Source organism: Peromyscus californicus, unplaced genomic scaffold (assembly GCF_007827085.1).
Source record: "Peromyscus californicus insignis strain IS unplaced genomic scaffold, ASM782708v3 Scaffold_14__1_contigs__length_90479793_seg_2, whole genome shotgun sequence".
Lineage (NCBI taxonomy): Eukaryota > Metazoa > Chordata > Mammalia > Rodentia > Cricetidae > Peromyscus > Peromyscus californicus.
In genome coordinates this window covers 69445193-69461067 of record NW_026294436.1, presented here as the reverse complement: position 1 = coordinate 69461067, position 15875 = coordinate 69445193, and the positions used below count along the sequence as shown (strand labels likewise).

General features: G+C 52.3%; 1 protein-coding gene across 1 annotated transcript; it reads left to right on the top strand.

The window, feature by feature from the left end:
* Positions 1–760: 760 nt before the first annotated feature.
* Positions 761–7240, top strand: Hlx (H2.0 like homeobox). Its single transcript, XM_052736678.1, has 4 exons — positions 761–2933; positions 3606–3785; positions 4466–4650; positions 6467–7240. Exons 1-4 carry the CDS (start codon positions 2339–2341, stop codon positions 6950–6952), a joined length of 1446 nt encoding a protein of 481 aa, XP_052592638.1. The 5' UTR covers positions 761–2338; the 3' UTR covers positions 6953–7240.
* Positions 7241–15875: the final 8635 nt, after the last annotated feature.

The window sequence follows — 15875 nt, the reverse complement described above, 5'->3', positions numbered from 1 at the left end:
AACTGGGACTTTGGTCTAGGCCGCTCACTGTCTGGACGTCTGCGGTCAAGCTGGGATCGCAAGCCAGTGACAAGGCTCCTAGAAAAGAGGCGAGTGAGCAGGGGAGCCTAGACTTGCTGTCCCTAGCACCCGATGAAGTCAGTGAAACTGTTCACTCTCACCTCGTCACACCAGAACCTTTAGCCCAAGCCTCACCTCCGGTGGCCCTGTACTTGTCACAAGTCCACCCCCTGCTAGCTAGACATGATTTCCGGCCTCTCTCGCCCCAGGCACCGCTGCCGTCAACTGTCTATACCCCTCTGCCTCTGGATATAGCTACTACCTCTGTCCCTGACGCCAGGATTTAGGGCCAGGGAGCCTTTCTGTGCGAGAAGGGAAGGGGACTGGGTGGAAAGCGAGGAAAGAACAGGGCGGTGGGGAGGGAAGAGAGAGGAAGAATCTCAGTGGCTGCAGATCCTGTGATCGATTAGCCATTGACTGTAGTTAAGGCAACCGCTGAGGATGACAACGTCGCTGAGGAAGGCCACGGAGCTGCTAGACATTAATTAACTCAGGAGCCCACTCCAATCCTGAACTGATAACAGCCTGGCACAACGTCCCCTTGCGTTTTCGGGTTTAACTGGTATCTTAGAGCTGAGGAGAAATAAAACATGCCTTGGAATCTCATTTAGGAGATACTTATTTGGACAATCGAAAACAAAAAAGAAATTTGATGGTTTCGTTATTGTCGTTATTTTATTTTCTTCCTGAAAATGTGCAAGAACAGCTCATCCGGGTGGCCTGTGGTCTGTTTGGGAGAGGGGCGGGGAAATCCATTCTGACTATAATTTAAAAGAGAACGAATTCTTAAAATAGAGATGTTGATGCGACAGAAAATCCCCGCTACACCTACCCTGAGTTCTAAGGACCCGGCTAGAATGGAAGGCGCTGACTATGGCGGCTGGGACAGCGCCTCCCGCCAACAGGCCAAAGCGGATCCTGGAAAAACTGCCACCAATTGAAAGTAGGTATTTAATCTCAAAGGCAACCGCTCCCTGGCACTTGCAAAACATCAGATCCACGTGACCCGGGGAAGTGGTGGCCAGCGAAGGGTGGCACTTCCTACAAGGTGCAGGGAGGGGACGCGCGCGCTGCTCTCCTGGGCCTGGCGAGCGAGAAAGCCCCCGTTTTGTTGTTTCCGAGGCTCCGGGCAAAAGTTTGGATGTGTCTCAGGGAGACGTTTGGAGCCATCGATCTTATTTTGTTTGAAAAGTCACTCTTTCAAGTTGTCACTGGAATGACAGCTCGGAATAAAACTATTTTGCGGCCGGCCCTCCTTCTGGCTTCTCTGAGGAGCTCCTGTGAGCTGAGAGGCAGACCGAGTGCAGACTTGGACCCGGATTCTAGGTTGCAGGGGCCCGGGAAAGATGGGGCCTTTGCCTAGCGCACTAGCACTTGGGATAAAAGCAGAGAGGAGAAGAATCGTATGAAAGCAGACTATAGAAGGACAGCCTATGGGTCGCCCGCCTGCTCTGCTCTGGGGCGGGAGCCTGGGAGCTCCCCCGCTCCCCTCCTTCCCGGCAGCTCCAGGAAAACTCCTGAGACCGGCTCCTCTCTCCCGGTGGCGGGTCCCCGAGCTGCAGCAGGGGATAGAGGACAGCCAGAGGCCGGAGGAGCCGACTCTCCGCCCCTAAGCGGCTCCCGGGGACTCACAGTCCTCAGCTCAGCCCACGCGGCCGCAGAAAACACTTTGGTGTGGCCGGGGCGTGGCTGAGGGCCGGCCACGCCCCCTCTTTCCCAATTCCCCTCCACTCCTGAGTCCCATTGGTCACACAGACGTCCAATGAGCGCCCGGATCAAGGTCCTACCCCGGGTCTGACTCGAAAGCTCCTGCCAAAACTTTGGGAGTTTTTAGAGAGAAGTTTTTTTTTTTTCTTTTTTTTTTTCCTCCTTAATTTTTTTTTAAACTAACGGATCATTATTGTTGTTTTAAATTTAGCTCTTAGGGCTTAGCTGTTTGGGTTTTTCTTTCGGTGTCGGGCTCCTGTCTTCCCCCGCTTCTCCGGAGTAGCGGAGCGAGGCCGCACCCGCCTCGCCGCTCCAGCACCGGGCGATCGCTTCCATCCCGCGGGGAGCGCGCTCGCCGCGCCGCCTTTCAAGCCAGGCCAGGGGCCCAGGCCGTGGCGGGAGGCGACCCGGCTGTCGCCTCCTCTCTCGGTGGCGCTCGGGCTCCCGGCTGGCCCTGTGCTTCAGTGCGGGCGGAGAACCGAAAGCAGATTGAGCTTGGCTGGGCACCGCTTCTCCCCGAGCACCCACCCACTTACCCACTCACCCGGGACCCCGCCAGGACCCTGCGAGGATGTTCGCCGCCGGCCTGGCTCCCTTCTACGCTTCCAACTTCAGTCTCTGGTCGGCCGCTTACTGTTCCTCGGCCGGCGGCCCGGGCGGCTGCTCCTTCCCCTTGGACCCGGCCGCTGTCAAGAAGCCCTCTTTCTGCATCGCGGACATCCTGCACGCCGGCGGCGTCGGGGAGCCGGGGCCGGCGGCGGAGGGACTGGTGGGGGCTTCGGCCGCCCTCACCGCGCACTTGGGCTCCGTGCACCCGCACGCCTCCTTCCAAGCTGCCGCCAGATCCCCGCTACGCCCCACCCCGGTGGTGGCGCCCTCAGAAGTCCCGGCTGGCTTCCCCCAGCGGCTGTCCCCGCTCTCCGCTGCCTACCACCAGCATCTCCCGCAGCAACAACCGACGCAGCAGCAGCAACAGTCGCAGCAACAGCCTCCGCCTCCACCGCGGGCAGGCTCCCTGCAGCCACCACCGGCTTCAGGGACGCGGGTGGTCCCCCACCATAGCGGCTCCGCCCCTGCCCCCTCCAGCAAAGACCTCAAATTTGGAATCGACCGAATTCTGTCTGCAGAATTTGACCCAAAAGTCAAGGAAGGCAACACGCTAAGAGGTACGTCCTGGCTAGGAGGCTTCAGGCCTCAACCACTCACGAGGGCCCCGATCCCGTGCGCGTTTGGGGTGCTTTTACACTTAAGGGCTAATCAGTAGACTGAGGGAGAAGAAGACGAACCGTAAGAAAACTATGAGGCATTTAAAACTCAACTACTCCACGTAAAAAGTGACTCTCGGATATTTAAACAGCGCAGAACGGGTGTCAACACTGATTGCTGTAAACTTTTGCAAAAGTGGGTGGGTATAATCTATCTTTTGAATGACGTATCTACAGAAAGACTTAGGCCTTTGTCACAGGGAAATCTCAGCGTGAGGACATTTTGCGTTTATGTGGTTTCCAGTACAATTCTTCCCAAGAATTGTGGGGAAGCAAAACTGCTAGTCTAAGCTTCTGAGGGAGAGGGCAGAGTGAGGGGCCTACCATCTTAGGACCGGTTTAAGAAAAGCCTTTTCTTGCTGTGGGGTGGACTGGACGTGGTTGACCCACGCAGGGGAGGTTCAGGCCCCATCCTTGGCAGCTGTGGGGGAAAGTGCTTCCAGTGGATATGGGGGTCTTTTGACTTCCGCTTGGATAAAACTGATTCAAGGGAGAAGGGAAGGGAGGAAGAAATCTTCCCAGAAGGTATGAGTTTGTCCAAGGTGTAACTGACTCTTCTTTCCCGCTCCCCAGATCTCACGTCGCTGCTAACCGGTGGGCGGCCTGCAGGGGTGCACCTAGCGGGCCTACAGCCTTCTGCCGGACAGTTCTTCGCATCTCTAGATCCCATTAACGAGGCGACAGCTATCCTCAGCCCCTTAAGCTCCAACCCAAGAAATTCTGTTCAGCATCAATTCCAGGACACATTTCCAGGTAGAAAACTTCCCGAGTTCAGTCCGTGAGCCTCTGAGTCTTGACTCTCAGTCTGATGCCGCAAAGGCCAGCATTGAAACCCCACAGCTGGGGTAGGAGCCTCCTAAGTCCTAGGAGAGAAACTGACGGTTCTTTTTAGCAGGACAGTTGGAGAAGAGAGGGGAGCCAAGGGAGTGTGTATATGGGTGTGAGTCGCTGTCCCTATTCTTTTCGCTCAGAGAGGGTGGTTTGAAAATGAAGCATTCAAAGCATTCACACACACACACACACACACACACACACACACACACACACACACACACAGTTTTGCTTGGCTGGTTATATCGTCTCTGAAAGACAAATGCGGGGGAGTATAAGGCTGTCACTGGCAGGTCATTCAGGCCCCAGGGACAGTTCCAACTATTTCATCAGGTCTGGTGATTGTCCGTTAAGTTTGTGCATTTCTCTTGAACGAATTCACGGAGTAGCGGATTCTTCCCGGTCTTAGGCCTAAAGTGGTCCTGCAAAGATCTGTTAAAAAAAAAAAAATCTTCCTTAGGCCATTCCGGCACAAGGGAAAGGAACTGAGAGGCGACTGTAAACTCAAAACACCTTTAAATATCCAATGAGAACCAGAGGCTCGCAGGCTGCGGCCCTAACACTAAACGTGGCCCTGAACCTCTCTTCCTGACGCTTGGCAGGTCCCTATGCTGTGCTCACCAAGGACACCATGCCGCAGACGTACAAGCGGAAGCGCTCGTGGTCCCGCGCGGTCTTTTCCAATCTGCAAAGGAAAGGCCTGGAGAAGAGGTTTGAGATCCAGAAGTATGTGACGAAGCCGGACCGAAAGCAGCTGGCAGCCATGCTGGGACTCACAGACGCACAGGTAAGCCCACCGCCGCGTGTTCTCCCGCACACGCAGTAAACAGCACACGGGTGGGACCCGCAGGCCTCCTCCACGTCTGCTCTCACCTTCAGCAGTCAAAACACAAGGTCTTGAATTTCACGAGGCTTTGCGGTGTAGCAACTCCAAGCCAGAGGAGAGACGGGTAGGGGTGGAGATGGAGGAGAGGGACGGAGAGAATAGTCCATTCCTGAAGATGTATGTCAACAAGCACTGAATGTTTATTTTGGCCAAGAGGCCAAAGAACCGCGGAGAAAGCGAACAGGCCACGGGAGATGATAATTATGCACCAGACTGGAGCGCGCCTCGCTGTAGGAGGCAGTTTATTTCAGAAGAGATAAAAAACCAGTGTCAATAGTTTATTGTTGGTCCCTGCCTTCCTTCACTGGATTGTGAAATCCCACTTGTGAGGAACTGAAAATATAATTTCAAACGGAATGACTTTGAGTCGCTTTAAGACAGGGAGTGAGTGGGCTTGGAGCAGCCACAATCCCACTTTCTAACAGCCGGGCCTCTGAAGACAGTTGGTGTTGGAGTTGAGTGAGAGAAAGAAAAAAAAGATTTTCTTAGAACGTACAAGAACGTTTTTTTTAGTAGGTCCTGAAGACTTGATTTTTTTAAAAAAAAAAAAAGACAATAGGAAATCTATTGTCCTGGAACCTTTTTTTTTTTTTCTTCTCAATTTCAAGAGTTAGAGTTTCTCTTTGCTTTCTCGACTACAGCACACTTTCTTGTTCTGCACTCCTGACTCCCACAGAGCCAAGGCCAAAGCTTGCTGGCCTCTCTCTTTCTAGCTGCCTGGTTCGGACTTCTGTCCTCCTGTCTTTCTGTTCTCCATTACACAACGCGCTTCCTCAGCACTCAGAGACGTACTGGAAAGCCCAGCCGCTTTCTACCAGCTGTGCGTGTTATTTTTAAAGGGGAAGCTGGAACTTGTGTGAATGCGTTGGGTCCCCCAGGGGATCGTATATTTATATAGATTCTCCACTCCATCTCTTCCCTATTCCTGCATGCTGCACATTTAATTCCAGCATTTTCTGAGCCCCAGGAGAATAAGTTTGTCTCACACAAAAACAGGGTCTCTATCAACTTTTAGGTGAAAATATGCCAAGGTGATTCTCCTTTACTTAAAGCCCAGCAGGTACCCATTCTGGTGGGATTGACTCTTTGATTTCCCTGTCCTTTTGCCTGCTTCCACCCTTAAAACAAACAGTGGTGGCCCAGGGCTGTAATCTGAGCACTCAGGAGGCAGAGGCAGGAGGATCTCAAGTTCAAAGCCAGCCTGGTTCAAAAGAGTCCCTGTCTCAAAAATCCTAAGGGGATGGAGGTGGTACAGTGATTTTTTTTTTTTTTTTGCAGTGAATTGCTTTGGATTGTACTGAATGCCTGGAGATGAGGGCCCTCAGAAGTTCTTAATATTGGCTCACCAAAACCTTGACATGGTGTACACAATAGGGGTATATGTGCAATTTGGGGGCCAGGACTCCTTAATTTTAATCAGTCCTGCGGGAGCCCTGAATTTGGTGAGATTAGGAAGCAATTTACAAGAAATCTGTCCTTCCCTTGAGCCCCAGGTCATTTCAGGCTTGAGGTTCGAGGGCCACATTTAAAGAATGGTCCCTAGTGGGTTGGGCCGGTTTCACCTCTTGATAGCTCCTGGATCTTTATGCTTAGTTACAGTGTCTGGGTTCCAGAGGAGGTGTAGCAAGTGTCCGCCGTGCTATCCTGTCTTAGGGGGCTAACGGTAGGTGTAGTGAGCTCGTTGTTTATCTCGCGTCTCTTGTGATGTTGCACACAGGTGAAGGTGTGGTTCCAGAACCGGAGGATGAAGTGGCGACACTCTAAGGAGGCTCAGGCGCAGAAGGACAAGGACAAGGAAGCCGTCGAAAAGCCTTCAGGCGGAGCCCCCGCCGAGGGCGAACTGGAAGAGAGAAGCCCCAGCCGTTCCGAGGGCGAGGCCGAGAGCGAGAGTAGTGACTCGGAGTCCCTGGACATGGCCCCCAGCGACACGGAACGGACTGAGGGTACTGAGCGGTCCCTGCACCAAACTACGGTCATCAAGGCCTCCGCCCCGGGCGCCCTCATCACAGCTAGCAGCAGCGCGAGCGGGGGCAGCTTCAGCTTCGGCAGCGCCGGCAGCCTGGGTAGCAGCCACAGCGGCGCGGGGAGTGCCAACAGCCTTGGCGGCGGCAGCTGCTCGGAGCTGCTCCCGGCTCACCAGCCTTCAGTCACCAGCAATCCCCAGAGCCCGGAGCCTGCCCAAGCCCCGCTTGCAGGCTTATAGACTGGACCGAGGGCACCTACGGCATGGCATGGCATGCAGCTTCCCCAACACTGGCCGGAGTTTGTGCCTACTTTAGTTGGTGGCCAGGGTCGCCAAGACGGGAGACGCCGCCGAGGGCAGTTTCTTGGGGGGTTCACACCCTTTCTCTTGCTGCCTAGGCTGCCTGAGGCCTACAGCTCCCAAATGAGAGGAGAGTTGTGAGGTTCCCCCTGCCAAAGAATTTAACTGTTCTCCCTACCCAAGCAGCTCACACTGTGAAGTGTTGGACGGAACTGTTCCTCTGAGCACCAGGGGTCTTGACATAAGGACACGCTGCACTTAGGAGGCCTTTAACTTGTAAATAAAATGTTTACTACGGTTTGTAAAAGGCCCGCTTGGCTTGCTGGCTTGTTCGGGTAGTGAGGTTGTTAAGTACTAAAGATCCGGGGACCTGAACCTTAGCCCTGACACACAGTACATGGTAGCAGCTGCAGGAGGGGGGAAAAAGCAGCCCCGGAGCCACCTCACTGCAGAGACCCCTGTGGGGTGGTAGCGATTTCACTCAGCGTTGAAGTCCTTGGCAACCCCCACCTACGACTGCTTGGGTGCGAGGCCTGCGAGGCCTGCAAAGGAACAAATTGTAGAATCTTAGGCCTGTTCTGCAGATGGCTTCCCTAAGCAGGGTCGGGATGCAGGGAGCACACGTGCTTGTGCCTGCGTTCTCTGTGACTGCGGAGAGCTCGGAGTTAGCATGGAATCCGCTCTGCTGCTGGAATTCAACCAGGCACAGCCATTGCTCACTAGACCTTTGCTGAGCTCCCAGCCTGGAGTTTGGGGGCTGGACCAGTGCAGCTGCGCAGTGGCGAGGTAGGGAAACCCGAAGCAACGTCTCAAGAAAAGACAGAGAGGTCACAATAGTTAGGGACCGGAGGAGACCAGGTCTTCCAAGTGCCAAGGCCCTGGTGTTAAAGAGGCTGATGTAATTGGGCAGTAATGAGGCGACTTTGAATGTTAGACCGAGGTGAAGCCCGATGTGGACCTCCTGGCCCACGTTTGCCCAGTGAATCTAGGCAATATACTTACCACTCCTCCCTCCCCTGAACCCAGATAAAAATCTCCCTTTGCAATTCTTCCGCTGGAGGGACCCACTACGAGCCTCAGGGAGGCAGGAGACAGTGTCCATTACAGGGGGACACTTTAACGCAGTCACGAGGATGAATCCTAGAAGGCTTTTTTCTTTTAGAATGTGAAGAAGCCCTTTTCTACCACCTCCTTCGCTTGAAATGATGTGAAAAGCGTTAAGATAGTAACCATCTTTTGGGGGAAAATATTGAAACAGCAGCAGCAGCAGCAACAAAAAGATGTCCTCAACAATTTTTTGGCACAGAGTAATGCCAGGGCACAAGTCCTCTTAGCATCTAATCCCTGGAACTCATCCTGCCCAAGGAAGGGAGGAAAAGTGCTGAGTCCAGAGATCCTAGGAGGCACTCTCCTCCTGGAAGGAACTGCAAGATTTGGGTCTGCTCAGCCTTTTGAGTCTTGCTTATCTTCTGTTCCCTTTGATTCATCGTTCCCTGGAGCTAGTTCCTGGATTCTCGCTCCGGACCTGTGGCCCAGGGCTGGAGTGAAGAAGTGGGATACTTTTTAGAAAGATCGTAGAGAAGGTTGTTGGAGAAAAGCAAGAAGAGATCAAGATTGAACATCCCCACTAGGGACCCCATTTAAAGAGGAGTGCAAACTAGCTATTATCCCTAGTTACTCACAAGAGTTGGGGGCCACATCGACGACGGGCAGCCTCTAAGACAGACAGCCCCGGGCTTCAGGTGGGGGTGTGACAGTGCCCCCAAGTCTCCCATTGGTCTTTCCTTCTCAAACTTTAGTATTTCCCCTTGTACCTCAAGTTTGTAGTCATTGTCTAGATTTCTCTTCAACTCCAGACATATTTAAAACTTGGAATCCGAACATTCAAAAGACACGGAATCAGGACACAGTGAAACCCAATTCTGACATTAAAGAGAGCAGAGCCAGGGTATAGCGAGGAGGAGCGGGGCCTGTCTGGGGAGAGACTGGGAGGAGCCGGTGCTTTATGCAAACTTCCCAGCGTCTCCCGCTCGCGGCGCCTCTCCCCTGCTCTCTTCTCAACCGGACCGACCGCAGCCGCTTTCCTTCCTGGCTTCTAGACTTAGTAAAGGATGGAAAGAAACCCTTGCTGGGGTAAGGGGATGGTGTGCTTTTCCGGGTAGACCCTCGGCCTTTTTTCAGCCAGGCTGGGCAAGGCCCTGAACTCGCGGGAGCTGGGACGGAAATTACCCCGGCGCCGGTCACCTGGAGGAGGTAGCATGGAAAGCATCGAATGCGTCCCACCCGGAGGAGTGGGTAGTCTGAAAGTCGGGGGGTGCTCGAGAGCACTTTGGCGCCTCTTCCTATAGTTTCTGACCATTTATTTATTTCGTGAAACTCTCTCTTCCACCAGCAGCCATAATGTCACAAGCCCTGTGAAGTTTCGTTTACGTGGAAAAAGGGCAGCTGCAGGGAGAAGACACCCCCCGCCCCCGCCCCCTCCCCCGCCCCCACCCCGGTAGGCCGCTGGACTTTGAAGGCTGCTTTTCGGGGCTGGTGGTTTTGTGCTGGAGCGTGCTTGCTGGACTCTAGGGGTCTTTCTGGAAGCGCTTGATCCTAGCCTGGGTAGCTTAGGGTGGAGGTTTCTGAGGGGAAGAGGAGAAGGCTAAGCGTGGAAGATTAGCTGACGCCAGACCTCGGGGCTGGTTGGAGCCTGGAGGAGGTGGGCGTGCGAAGGTCCAGGTCCGGAGCCGCGCAGAGCAAAATGCAGCCAAGGTCCTGGTCCTCCTTCGGACACGTCTTCTAAGGCTTGCGGTGCGGGACTCGGAGCCTTCCTCCAAGGAGTAGTTACTCTGGACAGAGTTGGGCTTTTCCTTATCCCTTGCAGGAGCACCCCTCCATGAGGAGCCCACAGCACTAATATACCAAGGCCTCCGAAAAACATAGGCAGGGGTGAATTTCCCTAGGCAGAAGGAGTAGAGGTCTGACAGACAACCTCCACCCCTGCACTCACTGACACACACACACACACACACATCAGGGACAGAAACATAGCCGCTCACAGAAACGTGTGTGTGTGTGTGTGTGTGTTCCATTCTCCTCTGTGTGGCAAAAGAAGGCGAGGAGAGGATCCTCGCACCACCTTATTCTGCCTTTGTGGGTGGGACGCTTGTCTTGGTGGCATTTGTCTGGCGCCACAGACCAAAACCACTGAAAACCAGATCCACCTTCTGCATATGCCGTCCTCTGCAGAAAGTGGGGAGGAACCTGGATTCGTCCAGTGTGCCACCCCGCTTTCCAGTCCCACTGGGGCCAAAGATGTCAGGTTCTGAGAGACATCAAGGCCAAGTATTTAAGGAAGAGTCTAGCAGACTCAGCCAAGGAAATCACTCCCTAGTTTCATCCACTCCTCACCCCTCCAAGGATTGGCGGAAGCCTCACAAATCCCAGATCCCCTCCAAACCTCAGAGGGACCAAAAGAAAACCCAGGCATTCGGGAGTCTTTTCTCTGGCTGTTGTCCCTCTCCAGCCCCTGGCAGGGATGGTGGCTGGGTCAGACTGCACCAATGAAAACAGGAATGTAATATTGCTAGTCGCAGGCAGGCTTTCTTCTTCAAGGTACCAGAGATCCAAGAACCCTGAAACTGGGCCCAGGTTCCTCTGCACAGACTGGCAGTTGCCTATTGAGGCTGGGGGGGTCCTCAGAGGCAAGGTAGGAGCCTCAGTCTTTAGCAGGGCATTTGAATCGAACATTACTTTTTGGTATTTTAACCAGTTCAGGAATATGATCTTCTTTCCAAGCTATGACAGCCCTAAGCAGACTGGTGGGATAGGCTTGGGACAAGCAACAAAAGAGGCCAAAAGTTTAGGTAGACCGTCTTATGCCCTCCTTCCACTGGTTCCTTTCTAGCTCCCCCCTTTTTTGAAGAACAGGTGGAGATATTGTGAACTCAGTCTTTTTCCTACCATATAGTGGCACTGCATCGGAGAAGGCCAAGGGACCTCTAAACATATAAGACAACACCTTCCCTCTTCTTTAGCCTCTGGGAGGTAGAGTAAACACACCTGGTGCCCGATGGTCTTCGTGGAGAACGGGAGCTGGGTTCTAAGAACTTTACCTGAAGGTGCTATGTTAGGAAGGGGAGATAAAAACCTGGATTTGATAGATCTTGAACACCATGTCATTTTAAATGTCTTGATATTGTCCAGGGTCCCCAAGGCAAATGGAGGCTCTTCTATAAGGCATGCCCTCATCCTGTGGAGAGTCCAGCCTGCTTTCCCAGAGTGGGATGCACTTGGCAAGGTACCCTCCCACCTTGACTCTGTGGGGACTCCTGCTCTCCCCATACAGGCAAGCTCAGGACTGTTGGACCCTGGAACGCTTTGTTTCCCCCCACCCTCCTACCCCCCCATGCCCCCCCACCTCCATCATTTTAGAAAACAAAGATAGATGCTCCCATACTATGATTACTTCTGATGCCCCCATTCTAGGGATGAGTCAGGCAACAGGAAGAAAAGTAAAGACATTTGTTCAAGATCACCCAGTGAATGAATGCCAGGACCAATGTGGACCTTGGGATCCACATCTTCTGAAGAATGCAAGAATATGAGAGCTTCCTCCTGATGGGCCTGCCTAATGGATTCTGATCATGATCAAAGCTCTTTGGGTTTTCACAGAGGAGAATGAAAGTCTCAGAACCATGGGCTAGGAACTCTGCCCTCCCCACCACATTGGGTTAAGCAGGGGTGGAGATGGTGGTGGACTGTGTGTCCCTGAGAGGTTGTCTCTCCAGAGGTGGCCGGCTGGTTGTCTGCTGGTTGACACCCTTCTCTCCAACTTGCTATGTCCCTGGCTGTGCAGCAGCTGGGCTCCGAGGGTTCTGACACTATCTGTGGTAGCTTTCAGCTGTCCTTGGTCACTTCTGTTATTCTGGGCAGGAAGCAGACTGCACTAGCACTTGGGGGTACTGAGGTACCAGCACCCCCTCCCTCCCTTTCCCTATCTCTCTCCCTCCCTCCGTCCTTAACCTTAGACTTAACTTCAGCAGTGACAGTTAACAGGCTAAAACCCTTGGTTTGTGGAAGAGGCATCACCTGACTTAGACCTCGGGATAGTTCTACTGATTTTCTCATTTTCTTTTTCAGTGTGGTGGTGGGTATGGCCAATGGTTAGTGCATATAGCTGGGAACCAGGGCTCTTGATCCTAGGCCAGTAGAGGAGGATCCAAATTAGCTCCAGAAGCACTCATTCACTTACAGGCACAACAATTAGTTGCACTAACCTTGAGAAATTCATCTAACCCTTTGGCTTTGGTCTGCCCCAACTCTATGTACAATACAAGTGAATGAACCTAAATCATAAATTGCCACGAAGATCAGTTGCATTAAAAAAAAAAACCTTCAAAGAGGGAAGTAGCCAGTGTACAATTAGACATGATATATTCTTTTACTTGTTTATTTGTTACACTATTTGTTGAGATCTCTGTTAGTGTTCACACTGTAGGGGAAAAAAAAAGAAATCGAGGTAATTCTCACCTACCAAGAAAATAAATCATCTGAAGCCAATGAAGCTTATGAATATGAGACCATTTTGTCCAATGTTCCCTGGAAATCTTTGAAGGCCTTGAGTGAAGGTGTCAGGGTCACCTGTTGCCACCAACAGTATCAGATCCCCCAGGCACTTCTCCTGCTCCAGGAACTGCATCCAGTGCTGCACAGACAACAGACATTTGCTACAACCCTTGTAGGTGTGATTGGGAGTTTGAAGGGGAAGATGCTAGAGTTTTCTGATACAGGATTTGGTGGAAGTTGAAGCTGCTATGGCGTCCCCGGGGGAGTTATGCGCCTGCTGTTGAAATGTGTCAGGACAAATGGCGCGTTGGGAGCTTTAAGATCTTAACTAATAGTAAGGAGGGGGCTCAACACAGAAAACAGGAAATTAATTATATGTCTTTCACGGGCGAAAATACCCTTAGATGGTTATGATAATGACAGTGATGATTTGTGGCGCTGGGATTTGAACCTAGTACCTCATGCTTGTTACACAAACGCTCTACCCCAGATACTCTCATGGGGTCTCTGCTAAGTGGTTGAAGAGTCTAGCACTTAACACAGTACTTGGTGTCCTCAAAGTATTTACTGGAGAAATGAATATTATTATTGTGGCTCTTGTGTTTAGTGTGAACGAGTTGCATACACAAGGAGCTATCATCGAGACACTGGAAGGGTGTTGGGGCAGCTTGAGACCATCACAGTGCAGCCATGGGAGAGTACACAGGTAGGGCTCCGGGTACTCCGGGCTGGCTCACCAGGAGTTGGGTGCCCACAGGCGTCCTTGGCCTCACCTTGTAGGTAGATGCGACTATGGAGGTGTTAAATGATGCCTGAGGTCAACCTTCCTCTCGGTTACCAAAATAAGAGCCAGGACAGAAACCTGAAAGTCTCGGTTCTTCCTCTGGTCAGAGAGCGCTGGCCCTCGAGGGAGAACTCTGTCTTCGAACGGGGAGTACAGCATAGACCCGGACCTGAGAGCTGGGACTGCCTGCGCCCTAGACTTGTTAGTCACGTCAACTACATAAACCCAGAGTGCTGGCCCAAGCCTGTAAGGACAGCACTCAGGTGGGGAGGAGTTCAAGGTCGGGCTGGGGCTAAATGCAGGCGATTCGGTCACACTCGCCCCCTCCACCCCGACCCCCCCCCCCCCTTTTTCTGGTCTGGACGTTTCAGCCTCACTTTGATTTGACAGGGCTGTTTATTTTTATTTCTCCGAATCTGGGAGAGGTGCTAGGCTCCCAGCCAGAACAGCGAGTGATGGAAGCGGGAGAAACCGAGCGCGTGAACTAACTGGGAACTGGGCTCTTCATCTGTACTTCGGGCCATTTCCTAAGCTACCTCCGGGAGAGCCGCGTGTGGACGCGGTAGCCCCAAGCGGTCTCCAAAGAAGTGCGGGAGGCTCCGAGCAGACGTGCCTTTGCAGAAGATTTTATTATCACACAAGGTTCTCTGTGTTTGCCTGGATTGTCACTAGTGGGTAGCCCCAGATCCTGGATCCTCAACCCCGAAGCAAGGCTTCTCCTAATCCTTAGCAAGCTCCCAGTCCGAGGCTCCTCCCCACGGTGGAGAAGACTTCATTCTTGTGCATCCCACCTTGGACGCGCTCAGTAATCTAAATCCATCCCCTCTCGCTCCTCTTCTGTCCGTACGGTAGTTTGTCCTCTTTGAGGCAGTCAAGATGGTTGGTACTCGACAACTCAAACCCCGCTTTCCTTCCCTCCCCTGCAGCTTCACCCACAACTCTCCTAAGCCTAGATTCTCCTCTAAGGCTGGGGCAGGGGCACCTTGACAAGCAATAAAAGCAGCAGGCCGACAAAGGCTCACTTTGTGCGATCTTGAAATCACATGCAGCACACCTCAGACACCCCTCTCGTCACTCATCCTTGTGTTCCTCGATGTTCGCGTCCTCAGCTCTTCCTCCCTCTTCCATGATCTATTCCCAGCGTTCGGGCCTTCCTCCTCTTCTGAAGTGGTTCAAAGCTCCTATTGAGATTTTAGGAGGCATCCTTACCCCCTTCTGCTGTGTTCTGGAATGACCATAGAGAAGGTGTGTGAGTGACGGAGCATCCAGGCATCGGGATACTCCTGGGGTGGTACAGGGTAGCCTGCGACCAACAGGCAGTGAAAGGCAGCAGTTTCAGAAAGCTTATTTAAAAACTAATGGGTGTGCACAACTTCCAAGGAAGTGAGACACCTCCCCAGCATTCCGTTCTCTCCAGAGGCATTGCTCATAAGCCTGTGGCCAAGTCTGGACACCTGAGCAACCTACACCCTGGGCACCATCTGTCAACATACCAGCTGTGGTGTGTGTTTCTACTTCCCACTCTATTGCACACCGATCCCTTTTGGGTCAGGAGCAATCGGTGTCTGGGAATGGACAGATGTGTGAATGTTCTGAGGTCTCTTCCCTCAGCCCAAGCTTTTACCAGTTGGAAACTGGACGTTTCTTACCCATTTCCCTGCACCTTGCTCTCCTACCTTTCCCCTGTGAAAGAAAGGTCACAAGAAAAGCAATCTCACCTTTCCCCGACCCATGCTCTCCCATTAAATGCCCTGCCCCATCTCTATCCCCCTCACCCCCAACCGACTCTGCAACCTGAAGGCAGATGGATGAGAGTTTCCAACCAGATACTGAGCAGGATCATAAACCACACACAGCTCTCATGGCAACTGGAGGGGATGGAATCTGGGAGTCTGTAAACTCTTTAATTAAACTATTATCCATAGTACACCATTATACTGAGTGTTTGAAATCACCAATGGGGTGTGTAGGTAAAGAACAGAGGAGGAGTCGGGAGTCGCTGGCCAGACACAGAGGAAGCAAGATGACAAGGCAGAACTGAGAAAAGATGCTGTCAACTGAACCCAGGGCCTTACACATGCTACACAAGAGTTTTACCATTGAACTAATAAACTCATATCTAGTTACAAACGCATAAGAACAGAGGAAAGAGGTTGTCACAGGCAAGTCCAAAATTCCAGCAATCACTGGTGATGAGGCTGGGAGATTTGGAAATGGAGGCTAGCCTGGGCAACATTGTAAGACCCTCCAGTGTCAATGACAACCAAACCAAAACAAAGACATTCCCCGTTTCTTAATGTTTTGTCTTGTCCCAATCCCAGAACTAGGGGACTTGATGATGCTTCCCTCAGAGGAGGGGAAGAAAACTCCACAGTCAAGCTTTGTTTTCTCTTTTTGAAATATTTTGGTCATCATTTCAAACACCATATAGACCCGAGTGTAGACTCAAAGCAACTATGGGAAAAACTTTTCTTTTAGGTTGCAGTGGTGTGTGTGTGTGTGTGTGTGTGTGTGTGTGTGTGTGTGTGT